Source organism: Limulus polyphemus, unplaced genomic scaffold (genome assembly GCF_000517525.1).
Source record: "Limulus polyphemus unplaced genomic scaffold, Limulus_polyphemus-2.1.2 Scaffold726, whole genome shotgun sequence".
Lineage (NCBI taxonomy): Eukaryota > Metazoa > Arthropoda > Merostomata > Xiphosura > Limulidae > Limulus > Limulus polyphemus.
In genome coordinates, this window is record NW_013666336.1 from 43,145 (window position 1) to 60,175 (window position 17,031).

The 17,031-nt window shown below is 30.6% G+C and overlaps 1 protein-coding gene across 1 annotated transcript in view; it reads left to right on the plus strand.

The window, feature by feature from the left end:
* LOC106460191 (putative glycerol kinase 5) overlaps nucleotides 1-17,031 on the plus strand; it is a 64,961-nt gene that overhangs the window by 39,759 nt on the left and 8,171 nt on the right. Inside the window, exons 10-15 of the mRNA XM_013919878.2 lie at nucleotides 3,333-3,393; nucleotides 5,890-6,016; nucleotides 10,455-10,559; nucleotides 11,433-11,483; nucleotides 12,731-12,774; nucleotides 14,997-15,160. Coding sequence (XP_013775332.1) covers nucleotides 3,333-3,393; nucleotides 5,890-6,016; nucleotides 10,455-10,559; nucleotides 11,433-11,483; nucleotides 12,731-12,774; nucleotides 14,997-15,160 — 552 coding nt within the window. The remainder of the gene's footprint in view (nucleotides 1-3,332; nucleotides 3,394-5,889; nucleotides 6,017-10,454; nucleotides 10,560-11,432; nucleotides 11,484-12,730; nucleotides 12,775-14,996; nucleotides 15,161-17,031) is intronic.

A 17,031-nucleotide genomic window follows, 5' to 3' on the forward strand; every position in this document is an offset into this window, starting at 1 on the left:
ATTCACACTACCGTTTGCGCTCTTTACGAAACTTCTTACTTCACTTTTTTGAAAAATGAATGGTCTTTCCTTTTACTTCCGAACAACAAACAAATATATTTTCTTGAATTATGAAAATCACGAATGGATTGAAATATTTAATTAAATTATCTCAAAATAAACCTTCATTTCGGTGCAATATTGAAATTAGCTTGAGTTCTTAACCTCTGAATAGTGGTTGACCCAACAGGTCACGGTGGTCTAGTTTTACCTAATGCTGTGTTGTTTTACTGACACTTGTTTAACATTATTCACAATGTATTTTGATAAATTGAAATGTAGGTTTGTTGACTTATTGCAACTTTCTCATTCTCAACACTAAAATGCTATCAGTAGCAACAGTTTGACTTGTTTATGTATCTGTCTTTACAGACCTTGACTTTTATCTATTTATAAATTTAGGTTTTTTATTTGTTAATAGCAAATTCTTAAAACCCTTGACACCCACTTCTTGACCCCACTGTGTGTCTTTGCTAGTTCCCAAACTCTAGGCCTTTTAAAATTGTGTCAAGTATTTTACAAAGTTTTTAGAAAGAAACATGGTTAATACTTTACCATTGCTTGTCAAGATTATATTAATGAACCTAACAGTAATTAGGAAGGATTGTGTGGGAATTGGCTTAGCACTTGTGAATTTATAAAAAGCTTTTTCAATAACAGCATTGATATTAAATTTATCAAAACTAGATCTCCACCCATAGCGTCTTCAAAACTTGTCTTAACTTATGCTCATCTTCAACTTGAGTTTGCAGTAATGTCGTCATGTGCTTTTGTGTCAAAAAATAATTTGTTTTAAATATGTATTAGCGTTTCAAAGTTGTTATAGCACTCAAAATTGGTAGTATTATTATTCTAAGCAGTAAAAAGATTTTTTTATAAGTTTACTATATTTTTTTTTCATGAGCTGTGGTAAAAAAGTAAATTCTAATGACTCTTTTTTGCTTAGCTGTATGTGAGTAATTCAAGTTGTCAAAATCGTGAGTAATTGAACATGAAGTCCCCAAATTATTTCCCCTCCTGATGTAAAGGGAAACCACTAACAGCTAAGTTAAAAAACTGAAAACTGGCAAAACTATTTATCACATATCACAGAGGAGGAAACAAAACCTTGGGTAAAGGATGTTGCCACAGAATTTGTACACGAAACTGTAATTGTGAACCTAAATTCTGATGGCAACAGCAATGAGTGGAATTGAAGCCATGGAAAAGTAAAACACTGCCTGCCTTTTTATTTTGCAGGTTAGTAAATGTTTTTTTTCCAATAACCTAACTGGAATATGTAATGATAATAATTATTGCTGTAATTTTAAAAGATATGGGTTTCAGAACACAAAATTGTGTGTATAGTTCATGGCGTATCAATATGCATAGAATGGTACAGTGGCTAAATATATCATAATTTTCCCAGCAAACTCAGGACGAATACGAGTATTGAATATATACCTGTGAGGTTTCAATGACAGAGTAAAATCAAATTAAGGAAACTTAATTTTTATTATATTTGTAAAGTAATGCATGTTTTATCTTATTCCATCTTAGCGTAATAGAATGTTAAATTACTTATTCAGTTAAAAGGTTATATAAATCACTGGTGTAAAAGCCCATCAAAAATCGGAAAACCACTGTAGATCAATGTTATTCCGTATAAAACTGGCAATACACAATAGAAATAGATAAAAAGAAATATGAAATTTCCTTTCCCAGGAACATGCGACATATTGCTCCTAAATCCACTATATATAACTGGGCAAACATGCTACATATTGGTGTCTTTGGATAAAAGATTAAAACATATGATGAACATGTGATTGCATACACACTGATTCTTCTTCTGATGAAAAGTTGTCCTCTTCCCTACAGATAATTGACATCTTTAGTCTGTTTTAACAAAGGCTTTTTTGAAATAATTTCCAAGCATAGATTTACACTAATTTATGACAGGTGTTGATAAGGTGTGAATGCACTTCTGTATTCTATCACGCGAGTCTTCCGGGCTTTCCTATTCGTATCCTACCTAGCTTGACGTCATAATGATATGATGTCACATGCATAACACCATGCCTGATCTGGTCCTGGGAACTCCCTCCTGGACAGGCTTTTATAAAGCTGAAAAAAGTGCCACAATGTAGGAGCTATTTACATCTATGTTAGTGATTAAATTCAATTAAAATGACAACGGGCAATCAAAAGAGGAAGTATTATAGGAGAAAAAGTGGAATTGGATTTGTGTAACTCACAACATTCGTAGAAATCAAGTGTGACCGACCAACTGACACTTGGCTTTTATATATATTGATCATCTGCTAACACATACAAGGAATAGTCACACTTATGATTTTTCTATTCTTTTTCTATTATTTGGTTATAAATGCTTACTTTTACTAAGATCTAAGTTTATATTATTCCTTAGTTAAAGTAATTTCTGGAATGTATATCATTTCAGTACTGAGGAAACAAATCTGGTTTGTACATATACAGAGAGTTAATTGCACCTTATAAAAATGAATTGCATATGCTGATACAGTGGTATGTTGCTGTGGTGCCAGGGGGCAACATATTATCACCTATATATTGGGTTTATGATGATTCCCTGACCACATGGCAGCAAAATGCTACAAAGACCATAGAACCAAACAATACAACATTTTAAAGAAAGTAGCCTTCAATGTTCTTCCTGAAAGCAGTAAAAATCCACTTAAATGTTGAGAACGATAGGCTTCAAGACCACATCCCAGACCAACTTGAAGCAACTCTCATCTGGATATGACCATTATTGTTATGAAAGAAAACCATCTGATCCAAAAAACAAAAACGTTGGGATTATCTCCTGGTGTCATTAGTAAAATGATAAACAAGGATTTAAAGTAAACAAACTTTCAGCCGTTGTTTGAAATTAACAGCTTGAGAAAGATGGACGAAGAAACTGGAATCACAATAATTGCATTCAGCTACATATGTGTAAAGTCTTTTGGTGCAGTTTCATTTCAGTGCCTGAGGTCTCTTTAAATGTGGTTTTAGTCTTGGAAACTAATTTACATGCACAGTGGAGAGTTTTGGAAATTTTGTCAAGATGTATGATCAAGATTGAACTTGCTGTTCTTTGAAAAATTTTGTTGCGCTGGAAATTGTGGTGTAGGAAAATCGTGTATAATCATAAAATAGATTGAGTATGATTGGTGATGAAGAAAGTAGTTCCAAGGGTAGCATGGGTTCTTGTTCTTAAAAGTCCTATTAATATTCACTATAACTTCAGTATTTAGCATTTGTGGAATATAATGATAATTTTCTTTTAGTGGCTGGTTTGGAAAGACAACTCCTGAAATATTTGGTGCTGGAATTCCAATCACAGCAATAGTAAGTATAACACAATTTTACATTTCTCTCTAATTCCATAACAATTTAGAATTACTGAATAATTTCTACTGCCCTGGTGCTGAACTGTTTCAATTTTCATGGTTTTGTTTGGACTTTTTTACTATAAAAAATACTTTCAGTAATTTATTGCATACAGGTACTTAATATTGATATAAATCGCCACTTGTTCAGGGTAGTTGAATAATAAAGTAAATAAGGTATTTTGTGAAATTAACTATGATGTCATGGATATGTCCTCTACAGTGATATACAGTTTATAGAGTGGCTCTTTATTTTGGTTGAGGTGTTTTTCTTTAATTGACAGAGCATTTATTACAGTTTTTCAATACTATTTTTTGACTCGGTACTTGGTACTTTAAGCCCTATATTAAAGCCTCTTTTGAGCTTTATATAACTTGTGACCCTTTTCCTTTTTTTGGTGGGGTGACTGGTTCCTCATACTAATTTGCTTCTGTTCAAAGATGTCTGAAAATTCAAACTATTGATATAAACTTTATCTAATTTCATGAAAAGTCTTTGTAGTTGCAGCTCTTTACCAAAGAGATATTTTTGAGCATTGGTTGGATAATTCTCCTCTTCCATAGTTTTGCCTTAGTTACCTTTTAGTTATGATGAGTCTGTTTGTAATTTTTCTTAATGTCCAATATTGTCAAATTGGTTGTTTGGTGCATCCAGAATCATTGTATAGTACCATTGGTATTACTTTAATAGAGGAATGTCGATCAAAGTCTGTTAATATCTTCACTTGAATTACTTTTTTTTATGTTATCCGTATAATATTATCAAGTGGATTTCTTTTCTCTACTCTGATAGTTATGGACAACAATAAAGGCGAATACCTTCCAATACGTTTTGTGATTGTGTTTTCAAAAATGTCTTTATTGTAGCTGCACTAGTTGTTTTAAGGAATCTGTGGTGCCTTGTATGTCTTGGTTTATTTATGTAAAAGACTTGATTTGGACATATTTTTTATGGATCATAATTGGTGTTCTTTAGGAACCCATTGCACTGCTTTTTGACACTGTTCAATGTAGGCTTCCATAGAAAATCTGGTCTGGCATAACCTCTCTGTCTTTTCAAAGTAGTCACTGAAGGTAGCCCTTTAAAATCAGCAACTTTAACTCCCAGATGTGTTGTTCTGGGGCTAACAATGAGTAACACTATTGTATGACTTATAATTTAATATCAAACACTTAAGTGCTTGTAGAAAATGAACTCACCAGCTGTTCCTTGCTTTAGTACATACTGAGGGTTAATGCTTCTTCTTTTCAAAGAGTGACCCAGAATATTTTGCCCCTTCTGATCCTGCCTTTGTGTCATCATTGAACTTCTAGCTATTGATGTTGTGTTTAAAATAAATGGTAAAATTCAGAGGTGATTATTTTCTATTATGTATCTTCCCTACCAACAGTAGGTTGGTCATGAAGTAAATATGATCATGCTAGGTTTTGATACACGTATTTATTAAGTTGAGGCAGGCATAATTTGTAACACGTGGTAGTAATGTGATTAATGTAGAGGGCATAAAACTTTGTGGTAATCTTGTATCAGCTTATAAGATTGTAGATGGCATAAACAAATGAAACCACTATCGTAATAGTAGAAGTATCTCCGAGTTTTTATTTTACCACTAAGTATTAATTTAGAAATAAATTTCTAATAAAATTATTTTTCATACTTAAAATATAGTACCTTTATTAAAGATGTTTGTTAATGAAACCTAGCTCACATCTTAGAGAAAATTATTTTATATATATATACCAGAAACAATAAAATTTAAACTAAGAACTATGTCTCTTTTATCATTTCTTGTTGTTGTCCATTATGACTTAAAGATGCCATAAGGAATGATAATGGAGGCATAATTTTGAGTTTTAAATTTTATTATATTGTTTCTGGTTTATATTAAGTTCATTATTGTTTTATAGTGCTGATTTTAATTGCCTATGAACAATTAACATATTGCATAGTACTATATATATACATGTGTGTGTGTGTGAATTTAGATTTTACCATTTTCAAATATACCATTATTATTTTATATTTTTATCATATGTTTTCAAAAATCTTCTACTAATATAAATTAAACTACATAAAACACACCTATGCAGTATATGATGAAATTTTAACTCAATATTAATATTTCCAGAAAATGACAGTTTCACATAACTTAGTTTAAATTTAGTTTCTACTTGAAAAACAAAGCCTGCCTAGTGAAATTTGAGCCACAAAGAACCTTTTGAAGAAAAAGAGATTCTGAAATAAATTTTTAAATCATTTTATATTTGCTTGCTTTGTCCTCATTCAAGAAGGGATTTTAAGAGAGTGAATAAAATTTTAGCTTGTAGTTGCTCTGGTATTTTCCTCTAAAGTAGCATTATTAGTACTTTTGATATTGTATTGTTTCAGTATTTGTCATATATTTAGTTTTAATGAATTAGTTTCAGCATTTCACTATAACAAGATTTATTTTAGATAGGGGACCAACAAGCATCCACTTTTGGTGAATGTTGTTTTGAAGTTGGTGATGTCAAGTGTACTATTGGAACTGGGGCATTTATTAACATCAACACAGGAGACAAACCCCATGCCTCACTCAAGGGTAGGTTATAAAATATGGCAGCCTATCATAAGTTCGTCTCTTATTACTTGTTAAGATAATTAGCAGTGACAAAAAATATGTACAGAATAAAAACATGCATAATTTGTAATGGGAACAACATTAATAGAAGAAAAATGAAATAAGCATTAATTATTCATTAATTAAAACCAAACTTAAAACACAGGTGTCATCCTGTATGTTTTCTAAATTGTAAAAAAAATGCCCACTCAATATTTCTTACGATAGACGACAGTTACCTGATAATGGCCACACAAGTAGTCGAAAAGTAGTTAAAAAATAGAGGAAAAAAAATCCACAGATAAAGGTGGTAAAACTGTAATTATGGAAACAGAAAATTTCAACAACTTAATAGAAAAAAAACATTGAACTATTCAACCAAATTCGAAGAACTATCCAAAAACCTTAACAAATATTATGTAAGATAACTGAAAAGCCTACTTTTAGTTAAAAATGAACAACGATATCACATAAGACATGTACAGCAACTTAAGAGTCACCAATATATGTACCCCCTTGTTTATTTGGTTCTCCAAAAATACAGAAAAAAAACAATTGATATCTGCCCCATCCTTTCAACTTGTGGCAGCTACAATCATAAGTTTGCACAATTCTTATATTTTCTAATCAAACCATTGCATGACAATAACAAATATATATTTAAAAGTGTTTTAGAATTCCAAAACAAATATCAACACCTTTAACAATCATCACAAGATGTACAGCTTTAATAAACAAATTGAATTACAACTACAACCTGACTTAGAAATTTAGAAAGATTTGTTCCACTTTGCACTAGGTATATATTTTACCTATGAAGGTAAAACTTGTGAACAAATTGACAGCCTAAGCATGGACAGCCCACTATCACCTGGATTATGTGAATTCTTTATCAACGAAATAGAAAGTCAGGCTATTATCACAGCTCTACACACTGGTTTAGATACGTCGACGATGGATTTTGTGGATTTGAAGACAACATCCATCAACAGTCATTTCTACAACATATAAACAACATTCACCTTAACATCACATTCACTCATGAAGAAGAAAATGAAAACCAGGTTTTAAATTACATGAACATAACAATAGAAAGAAACACCAATTATTTATCACAAAAATCTTCCACAAACCTGGTAATGATAATTAAATATATAAAGTCGGACTCAGCCCACTCAACTGAACAAAAAAAATTGGCATGTTATCATGCATTTACAACACAGCATTTAACAGCATCAGTAATCTACAGCATGAACTAGTCAATATCTGATACATTTATTAACAAATGTCACTTCCCTAAACACATTGTCACTAGAACATCAGCCAAGTATAAAAACAAACTCAATAACAGAAAAAATGAAAGGTAGAACAACATAATCTTCATGAAGGACACAAAATGCACAAACTCAGACACAGTAATAGGTGGATTACCATATTGTAGTTATGTAACCAAAAACATCATAAACATTTGGAAACAAGCATAAAAACAAAAATAAACTAAAGATTCATGTTGTTACTGTACCATGTAAAAGATTTTTTTTTTTTACATTCAGGCTTTAACAACTACTTTGGATGAGACTTTGAGATTTGGTAGTTTTAATGTCTGTTACATAATCCCTTAGTAGTAAAGATATTCAATGCATCTCATGTTCAAATAATTTTATCTTTGATAAATTGCAGATATCTAACAGATACCTTTAAAAAAAATACTTAGATTTGGTCTGTGGTGTTCTTCAGATGCTATTATTGTTCATCACGTATTTGTCAGTTTTATACACATTGTTTTTAAGTTAAAGTTACTCATTGTTATATTATTATTATAATTATTATTCTTAGTTATTTTTACCATAGAACCTGACAGCACTAAACCTTTCTTGTGTTAGAAATCTACTTTTAAATCTGATAGCTGACAGTTGCTTTATTGATTTCTGTGTAAATATTACAAGTGTTGTCTTAGTAGAATGGTATTATCTATATAGTAATTCTGAGTTGTGCCAATATATGTATTTGTTTCACTTGATTTTCAGGCTCCTCCTACAATTTATTGATGTGTATCATAATAGATAATAATGTTAAGGGACAGGAAAGGGAAATTAAAAATAAACTATATGTGAAAAAGTAAAGATATGAAATTAAGATTATAACCAAAGAAGATCTTTTAAGATTAATCAAAAAAAAAATTAAAAGGTATGTACATTTTCCCTCTGTCTTTAATTTTAAATATTTTCTTGTACTACCTTAATGATAATAGCTACAGTTAGTAATATGGTAGAGAAAGTGAATAATAGAATAAACATTTACCTTAAACTTTTGATATTCATTTAGGAGGTTCTAGAGATTATGCAAATGAAATTTGAAAACTGTAATATGAAAAAAGTATTTCATACTTAACATGAAAATCACCTTGCAATCAAACTATTCAGAGTGCAAAAAACTACTGTAAATAAATGATGAATTTTATTGGAATTATTTGATAAAAATATTCTCATTCTTGGTGCACAGAAAACTTGTGTGCTTGAGAATGATCGCACCAGTGATCGAAACATTGTACCTGTTCTAAATACAAATCTTACTTACTGTAAAAGGTATAACTTGTAATAAAATATACTTAATCAGTAAGTAAATTCAAAATGAAACTATCATAAATATTGTTGAACTATGTATCAGCTAAATGGATTTACCTCCTACAGAATAGAAATGAAGTAAAAGTTTTGAAAGAATCCTTTTACTCAACTAATTTATCTGAAAATTGGTGTTAAAATGTAAGGAGTTGTTCGAAATAATAATATAAAGTATGGGAGATCAAAGAGATTTTGGAGGCTCTGAAGACTTGATCCACTTTCTTAGATGAAAATTGGCATGGACATGTAAGGGATCATTAAAAATATGTTTGTGTATAAATTTTTGGAACATTCATATTTGATCCTCCAACTAAAGAATCAAGGTGATTTGTAAAGCTTTCAGGATCTGAATAATTGACAAGAAAATGTGAAATTTTTTGTAGTCGTGTTTCCTAATTTACTAGCTAACCATAATATTAGCCAATCTAGGTTAAATCTAAAAATAGGTTTTTATTTATTTTGACACATTTGGAAAAATAGTCACCCACAAAGTTTTTTAACCTTTTTCATTATTCAATAAACACATTGTTAAATTTCTGATGGTACAGAGGCCTGTAATGGCCTGATGGTTTGGGCACTTGACTCGCAGTGTGTGGATCGTGGGCTTAAGTCCCATCACAGAACATGCTTACCCTTTCATCTGTGGTGGTGTTATAATGTGATTGTCAATCCCACTATCCATTGGTAAACAGTAGCCTGAGAGTTGGTTGTGGATGGTGTTTTCTAGCTGTTTTCCCTCCAGTTTGTTATTTATAAATTAGGGATGGACCTGAAGTAGCTTTGCATGAAATTTCACAAAACAGACAGACAACTGGTGTTGCAATACATTTAAAGACGTATAAAATTTTTCTGGATTCAGCAAAAAAAACTTAAATATATATATATATATGATAGTAAATGAAATAACTGTGTGTGTCTGGTCTTTCATCCATTGAATTTAATGTAAGTGAATGTTAAACTTGTATTTGACTTTTTGCTAATAAACCTCTCCTTTGTTAAGTGCTAATGTTATACTGACATGGCACTGGATAAATGACTCTTTAACTAACTTTACAAAAAAGTAGAGGGATGATGATAAGAGATCAGTCGATGCTTCATTCATAATAACAGTAAACATTATACATAATAACCATTCAAATTTCTGCATAATGTGAAATTAAGATGTTACTAAACACTGAAATTCCTTACAACAGATAACTCGCTTTGATAAACTGACTCTGTTGGATTTTAGATTACAATAATGTATAGCTGTATGAGTAACTTGCACAGAGAGATATAGAAAGGAAATAAAAATGATCACTTCTAATTTTAGGTATTGTCATTAAGAAACTAGATTAATTCAGCAGTTTAATTTGTATGCAAAATGTTACATCTTCGAAAGAGCATACAAATTAGGTAAAGTCCTATACAGAGCCAGACTGTTTACTGTTAACAATATCTTGCACAGAAAAGATCTATTTTTGTGAAAAAACCTGTTGGTATACCCATTTTCCTGTTCTCTAATGGTAAAAAGGTGTGCATAAGATATTTATTACTATTATTTTTAAATTCTGTTATTGTGTACCATGTTTGATTGGTTTGTTTTCATTTTGGGTATGTGAAATTCGGTGATTGAAAATAATTAGCCTACATATATGCAAGGCATGTGGTATCTGAGCCAAATATTTCATGTTTATTACAGTTAGTGTTCTTAAAGATAATGACTTTATAATGTTGCAATGTTAATCAATGTTAGGCACTGATATACAGCCCTTTATTGGTTGAAATTAATCTTGCTTACAGTGTACTTCTCTCATTAGGTTTATACCCAGTTATTGGATGGAAGTTAGGAGATAGTGTGACCTATTTGGCTGAAGGAAGCTCTTTTGATGCTGGTACAGTGTTATTATGGGGACAAAAGATAGGTAATTTGAGTGGTAGATTTCATTTCACTCTGATATTTAGTGCTGTTTGTGCTTTGTTTAAGACAAAGAAATTAAACTTTTCTCAAAATCAACCAGTTATTTATTTTATAAGGCACTTCAGGCTTCTGCAACTATTGCTTCAACATTTAACTACAATTGAATAACATTTCCAACAGGAGAGTTAGTGTGCTACTAATTGAACTGTGTTGTGAACCTGATGTTTGTCTTGATGCACAGAATGATAAAGATGATATCTTCTTGTTGTATAACAAATTTAGACTGAACTTTTAACATAAGTCACTTATATATCTCATAATGGGAGTATAATTTAAAACAAGGTTTTTACATATTTTTAAACCAATTCTTAATAAGGAATTATTGAAAATATAAGAAATATTTTGGTTTTTCCTTTTATATATTTTTGATACAATCAGTTAAAGATGGTTTTTATATGGTACATCTTGTATAGCTTACTGTATCAAGTTTATATTTTGTTAGTCTCCATTTTTAAAAGTTAATGTAAGTGAGAGCTTCATTTTTTGATCTGGTTTTTATAAAATGCTAAAGTTACAGTTTTCACAGAATACAAACCTAATGGGCCACATGACCAGAAGCTCATGTGCTGCTATTTAGCAGAATATTTAGCATTTCTCTATCTTCATCACCTATTTCTATTTAGTAGTTACCATGATTATCATTTTTATTAATCTCAGATTATTTTTTTCACAAAATCTTAACTTTGTTGCAGGACAGTATTGTTCATAAATTAGAAAGTACTGTGATAGATACAGTTTTATGTTGCGAAAGAGGTGGAAAAACAATTCTATATTAAATCAGATATGTAGGACTCAGTAGCTATACCCTTTATTTCAGGTTTATATGATGATGTTGCTCAAACAAATGACTTAGCAAATTCAGTGCCAAGTAAGTGATGAAGTTGTCATAATATACGAGGAATGTTTTTGTGTAAAGTATGCATCGTTTGTTCTTTAAGCTAGTTATATTATTCTACTGATTGTGTCACAGAGTTTATTATACTAAATAGTGGGAGAAGTGTTGGAGAGTTTTTGTGTCACAGTTTGTATTAAGTATTGGAAGAAGAGTTGAAGAAAGGTTTTAAAATAACGATAGTCTAACAAACCTTTGCTTTTATTTTAACATTAGAATGTTAAACAATACTTCAGTTTTCGAAGGTTAGTTAGGTAAAAAATAAAGTTCAGATTTTTTTATCTGTTTCTTGCACACTTTGCAAGAATAATAATTCATATTTATCTAAACTATATAAAAACCAGTGTGTGTCATGCTTGATTTCTCATGCCTCGTGATGTGATGTTCCAAACATATTTCTTAGGTTTTTAATTTGAAGTGTACTTTATGGTTTGATAAGCAAGTTGACCAACTTTTTCTTAGTTATCATAAACTAACAAACTTAGAGTAATATAACTACTGCAATATGGTCTTGTTGAAAACAGCTGCACATGTAAACTGTAGATAGCTATTTTTGAAAACTGAACATACCCTTTTCTGTTGTACAATTTTTTGTAATAAAACTTTTAAAAGAATACTCGAGAAATATGATTATAAGTCCTCAATTTTGCCTTTAGAAGCATCATAGTCAAAGTTATGTAAAAGGTTTTTAAAAAATCTAATAAACATGCTTAATGACTAGTTTATACTTCACAATGTTTTGATGAACCAGCACAGTCATTTTAGATAACTTTCTAGGAAGTTCTAGATGTTTCTTCATTAATCTTGAGAAATTTGTACATACTTTTTATTTTCATAACATCCATGTAAGTTAATAACTTGCTGTTATACAAAACTTAAGTACCTAATATTGCTGAAATATATTTCATTTAAAAACTCATTTCATCATTTGTATGGTTGCACTCTTTTTTTAGTATTGGAACTTAAAATAATGGCAATTTGTACTTTCTAATGTAGAGCCTAACGACAGCTATAGAATTCAAAGTACATATTGACTTCCATTAGTGGTCAAATGACAACAAATGCATTCACTTATTACCTTATAAATTTTTATTTCTAGAGACATAATTTCTAAGTACTTTGTTTTTAGTTTGTATACTCAATTTTTATAAAGCTACATAAAATGTGAATAATTGAACAAGTTAATGCAGGTGTAAGAATTTAATGTACTTCATTTTTTGCAGATTCGGATGGTGTGTTTTTTGTACCGGCTTTCAGTGGCCTTCAAGTAAGTAAAACCAAGTGTTTTTGGTAGGTTTTAGAATATTGTAATTTTCCATCATTTATCTAACTTACTAGGTGGGTTTAAGTTTTATTTTTTCTCAAGAATGTGTGTGCAGGGACAGCCTTGAAGGTCTAAATGGTCTCTTTTCCATATATTATTTTTTTCTGATACTGAAACTTTTAATTGGTCATGGTAGTTATCCAAATATCTCTCTACTTTTGTATTTAAATTTCATGAACTACAAACTTTCCACTGAATACTTTAATGCAATATTGTGAAAAATTTATACCAAAGAAGTTTTGATGTTATGATTTTTTTATCTGCCTTTACCCATATAGAAGACTAGTGTTACTTGTTTATAGCTCTAGGGCTTCATGAATATTTTTTTTAATGTGATGAATGGTTGATAGTTGTACTTTTATCCTATTTGTCTTTGGGAGAACTGTATGATTATTCATAATTTTAATTTGACTGTATTATTGTTTAATTAATGATGTTATTAATAATTTGTAAACTTATTGTGGTGATTTTTTCTCTTTGTACCGACAGTTAATTATGTTTTCCTTTATTTGTGTTTCTGTATGTTCTATTTTTGTCACCAGTAACAATTTTCACTTTCTGTGGTTGCATAAAGCCAACTTATATTTGTGAGCTTATCTACCAAGAGGGTGTAGGTTGGCCCTGGATTTCAGAGCTGGGTTCAAATCTGTGGAATCCAACTAACATATTCCTTGTACCTTAAGCTATGGGTGCATTATAAGGGTAACAGTCATTCTCTTAGTGTGGATGGGGTAGGATGTTGCTGACTAACTTCCCTCTTTGCCAAAAGTCAGAGAAAAAAAAGTAAAACCTGAGAAACAAGTAAAAGCTACAAGTTGGTCTTATTAATTTTTTCCCCCAAGGAATTTAATGTTTATTCAATTTTAACATGTTATTTTTAGTTCTTCATAAATACCTGGAGTTTTATATTTTTTGTGTAAATTACAATTACTGGAGAACCTATTTTTTTGTCTTTCAAAAGCGCTTAAGCATTCAGAGGAAGCTAGATGTAGCATTTTGGTTAATGTGTCAGGTTACAGAAAGGTGTAGGGTTCAAAATGGGGGTTGGTAACCCAAGGCATATGAAGAGATTTTGCGTGGTATGCTAATTCAGAGAAGAAAAAAAAAAAATTGTTAACTTATGCCTTCTACGTTATTACAGTGTTAATATACTATATTTACATGTTATAAACTACTAACTATAATCATACAACACACATAATAAAATTATAATATTGTAATCTAAATGAAAGAACAAAACAATGGTGACCTATGCGAGGGGGGTCTTAAATTCTGAATATTAATAAGTGGAAATCATTGCTAACCTCTGGTTTAGAATGTGATGCTGCTGAACACTACAATCTTTCAGCTGTAGGAACATTATAAAGATGTTTGTCAATCCCATTATTTGGTTCAAAGAACTGTACCAAAAACCTTGTGGCAGCTGGTATTCCTGGCTTTCTTCCTTCTAGTTAGTAGTTTAAAAATAAGTACAGCTGCACCTGATCTGGTCATTTTAGCCCCCTTATGTGTAATATGCCATTCATTTGAACATTCCAACAAGAAAGGATAAGTAGTATTTTGCATTAATTGATGAGCATATGTTTTGTATTCATGCATTATGAACCTATGGTTGTACCATGATATAACTGTCATATTTTTCAATTTTCTTTTTTAAGTTATTTTCTAAGAAATTTTTGATGTAATGAAAAAGTCACAGTCCAGTTGACAAGCATATACCATAACTGCAGCTTTCTGAAGGACAAAATGCTGTTGCATTGTATATTATTGTCAGTTTTTTGTATGTATAAATTGGCAGGCATATTGCTTCATATCTAACCTCTACATTTTTATAAGACAGCAGAAAGTAAAGAAATAATGATTTTCTAAGCAACTGTAGTCTGATTTTAGTTAGTATATGTTGATCCTAACATCTGAGATTTGTGAATTCTGTTATTAATTTCTGAATAACTATATACACACACACACACACACACACACACACACACACACACACACACACACAACACAAACTTATTACTACCTTTGACACACTAATGACAAATATTTTAATGTAGTACATTACATACTAATCTTGAAGCAAGTTCTTAAACATTTTTCTTAGTCAAAATAACTTCTTTAATGATTCCTGTTTACATGTTCATTGTACACATTTATTTTTTTAGGCTCCTCTAAATGACAATCTAGCTGTGTCTGGTTTTATTGGAATAAGCAACAGAACTACCAAAGCTCATATGACTAGGGCCTTATTGGAGTCTCTAGCATTTCGAATCCAGCAGATGTATGAAGTAATGCTAGAAGAGGCCAACTTTCAGCTAAACTACTTACGGTAACTTCCTGTTTCAAAGATATGGTCTGCATCTGGGTTTGGTGCTAAGTATATACATAACTAGTTCTATAGGGCAAGGATATGTCCACTTATCTGATTTTACTGTGTACTTGTCCTATATATCCTTACATTTTTGTATGTCATGATGAGTTAACAATTATGAAAGCAGTATGCTTGCTGTTGTCTTAATTATTATAAACTTCTGATTATAATAAGCTACCTACATTGATCAAAACTAAAAAGCAATTAAATGAAGAATGTAGCTAATTTAACACTTGCCGTGGGCAGGTCAAAGTGTGCATGTCATGAATTTTTAGGGATACATTTAAAATTTGATTAAGTTACTTTGTTATCATTGTATACAAATAAACTTGGCATCAAAACGAAGTTAATGTATCTAATCTTATTATTACACAAGTTTTAAGTTCTTAATCTTATAAGGAAATATTTAAAACATTCCTCAATCTCCCCTAGTTTGACATTTGTTCCCTAGGTCTTCCTTATTCTGTGATTTATTTACCACCCCTCCGAGAATTACTAGTTTAATGCAAGTTACTCATCATAATATAGATATTACTCAAGCAAAGCACAGTTTTTATAACCTTCACTCTTATTCAGTTACAGAGCGATAAACAAGAAAATCAAAACCATTTGCCACGCCCACCTGTCACATCCTCTTTTTCCACAAATTGTCAATAGTTCTCTAATGTCTTACGCTGTATTATTTATAACCAATAGAAAGCCAAAGTTTTAATCTATCCAATGACATATAACATTTTCTGTACAGAAAGTTGTCTATTTCACTTCTATTTGTAAAAGAAAGCTTCTAGAAAGCCAGAGAAATTATGATAGGTATAGGACATTGTTTGCTTTGTATGTTATTATTCTGTGTTCTTAAGTGCATTTTTTAACTAAATAAAAATTTAGTGTAGTAGTGCCATTAGTCGGGAACAAAAAAAACAGGACTCGGATAAGTACTCTATTTCTTGTTTTTCATGTGTATTCTTATAATTATAAAAGTAACTGAAATGTAGAAATTAGAAACTTATTAGGTTAGATTAGGTAAAATGATAATAATAAATATTCTTTACAGTTATGTTCATGAGCCGCTTGTGTGTTACGGTAACATGAGCTACACATTTACTAAGTGACTTACAACTTGTGTGGCAGGATTATTAGTTAGACATGTTTCAAATGGTAATAAAACAATAAAGTTAAGTATAAACAGATGTATACTGTTAACAAGCTTTAAGCTATTTAGGATAAATAACTGTAGTTTCCTGTTACAATTTGCAGTCATTCTAGAAGGAAAAACAGGGGTAATTTAGATTATCTTGTATTGTTTTATGGTGGTTACAAGGGTAGAGAAAATAACAGATAGAATATAAAGTTTTACAGAAAATAATATGTTTAATATTTACTTGGAAGGTGTTAGAGACCATGCAAATGAAATTTGACAATTTTCAGATGAGCAAAAGTATTTTTAATCTTAACACGAAAATCACTTTGCATTTAGGGCAGTCAACACTGACTCCATATATTCACAGACGAATTTTTAGTAAAAATACTTAAATAAAAAATTGATTTTTTTTTTTGTACAAAAGACTTGTAACGATTACTAAAAGCTTTCCAAATTTTGTAAAATAGAGAAAACATATTAAAAGTTAGAATATGGGAACCCTAATGGTTACTCTGGCATTACAAACTCAGTCATTTTGACCAATCCCATCGTGAGAGGGTTATATATACTATTCTTATGTTCTTACCTATAATAATTAGTAGAGCTTGGCAGTAATCTTTTTCAGCATGGGCTTGGTCCCTGGAACCGACCTCGTAACCATTTTGTACTTGTTAAAGTTTTTATGCTTTTA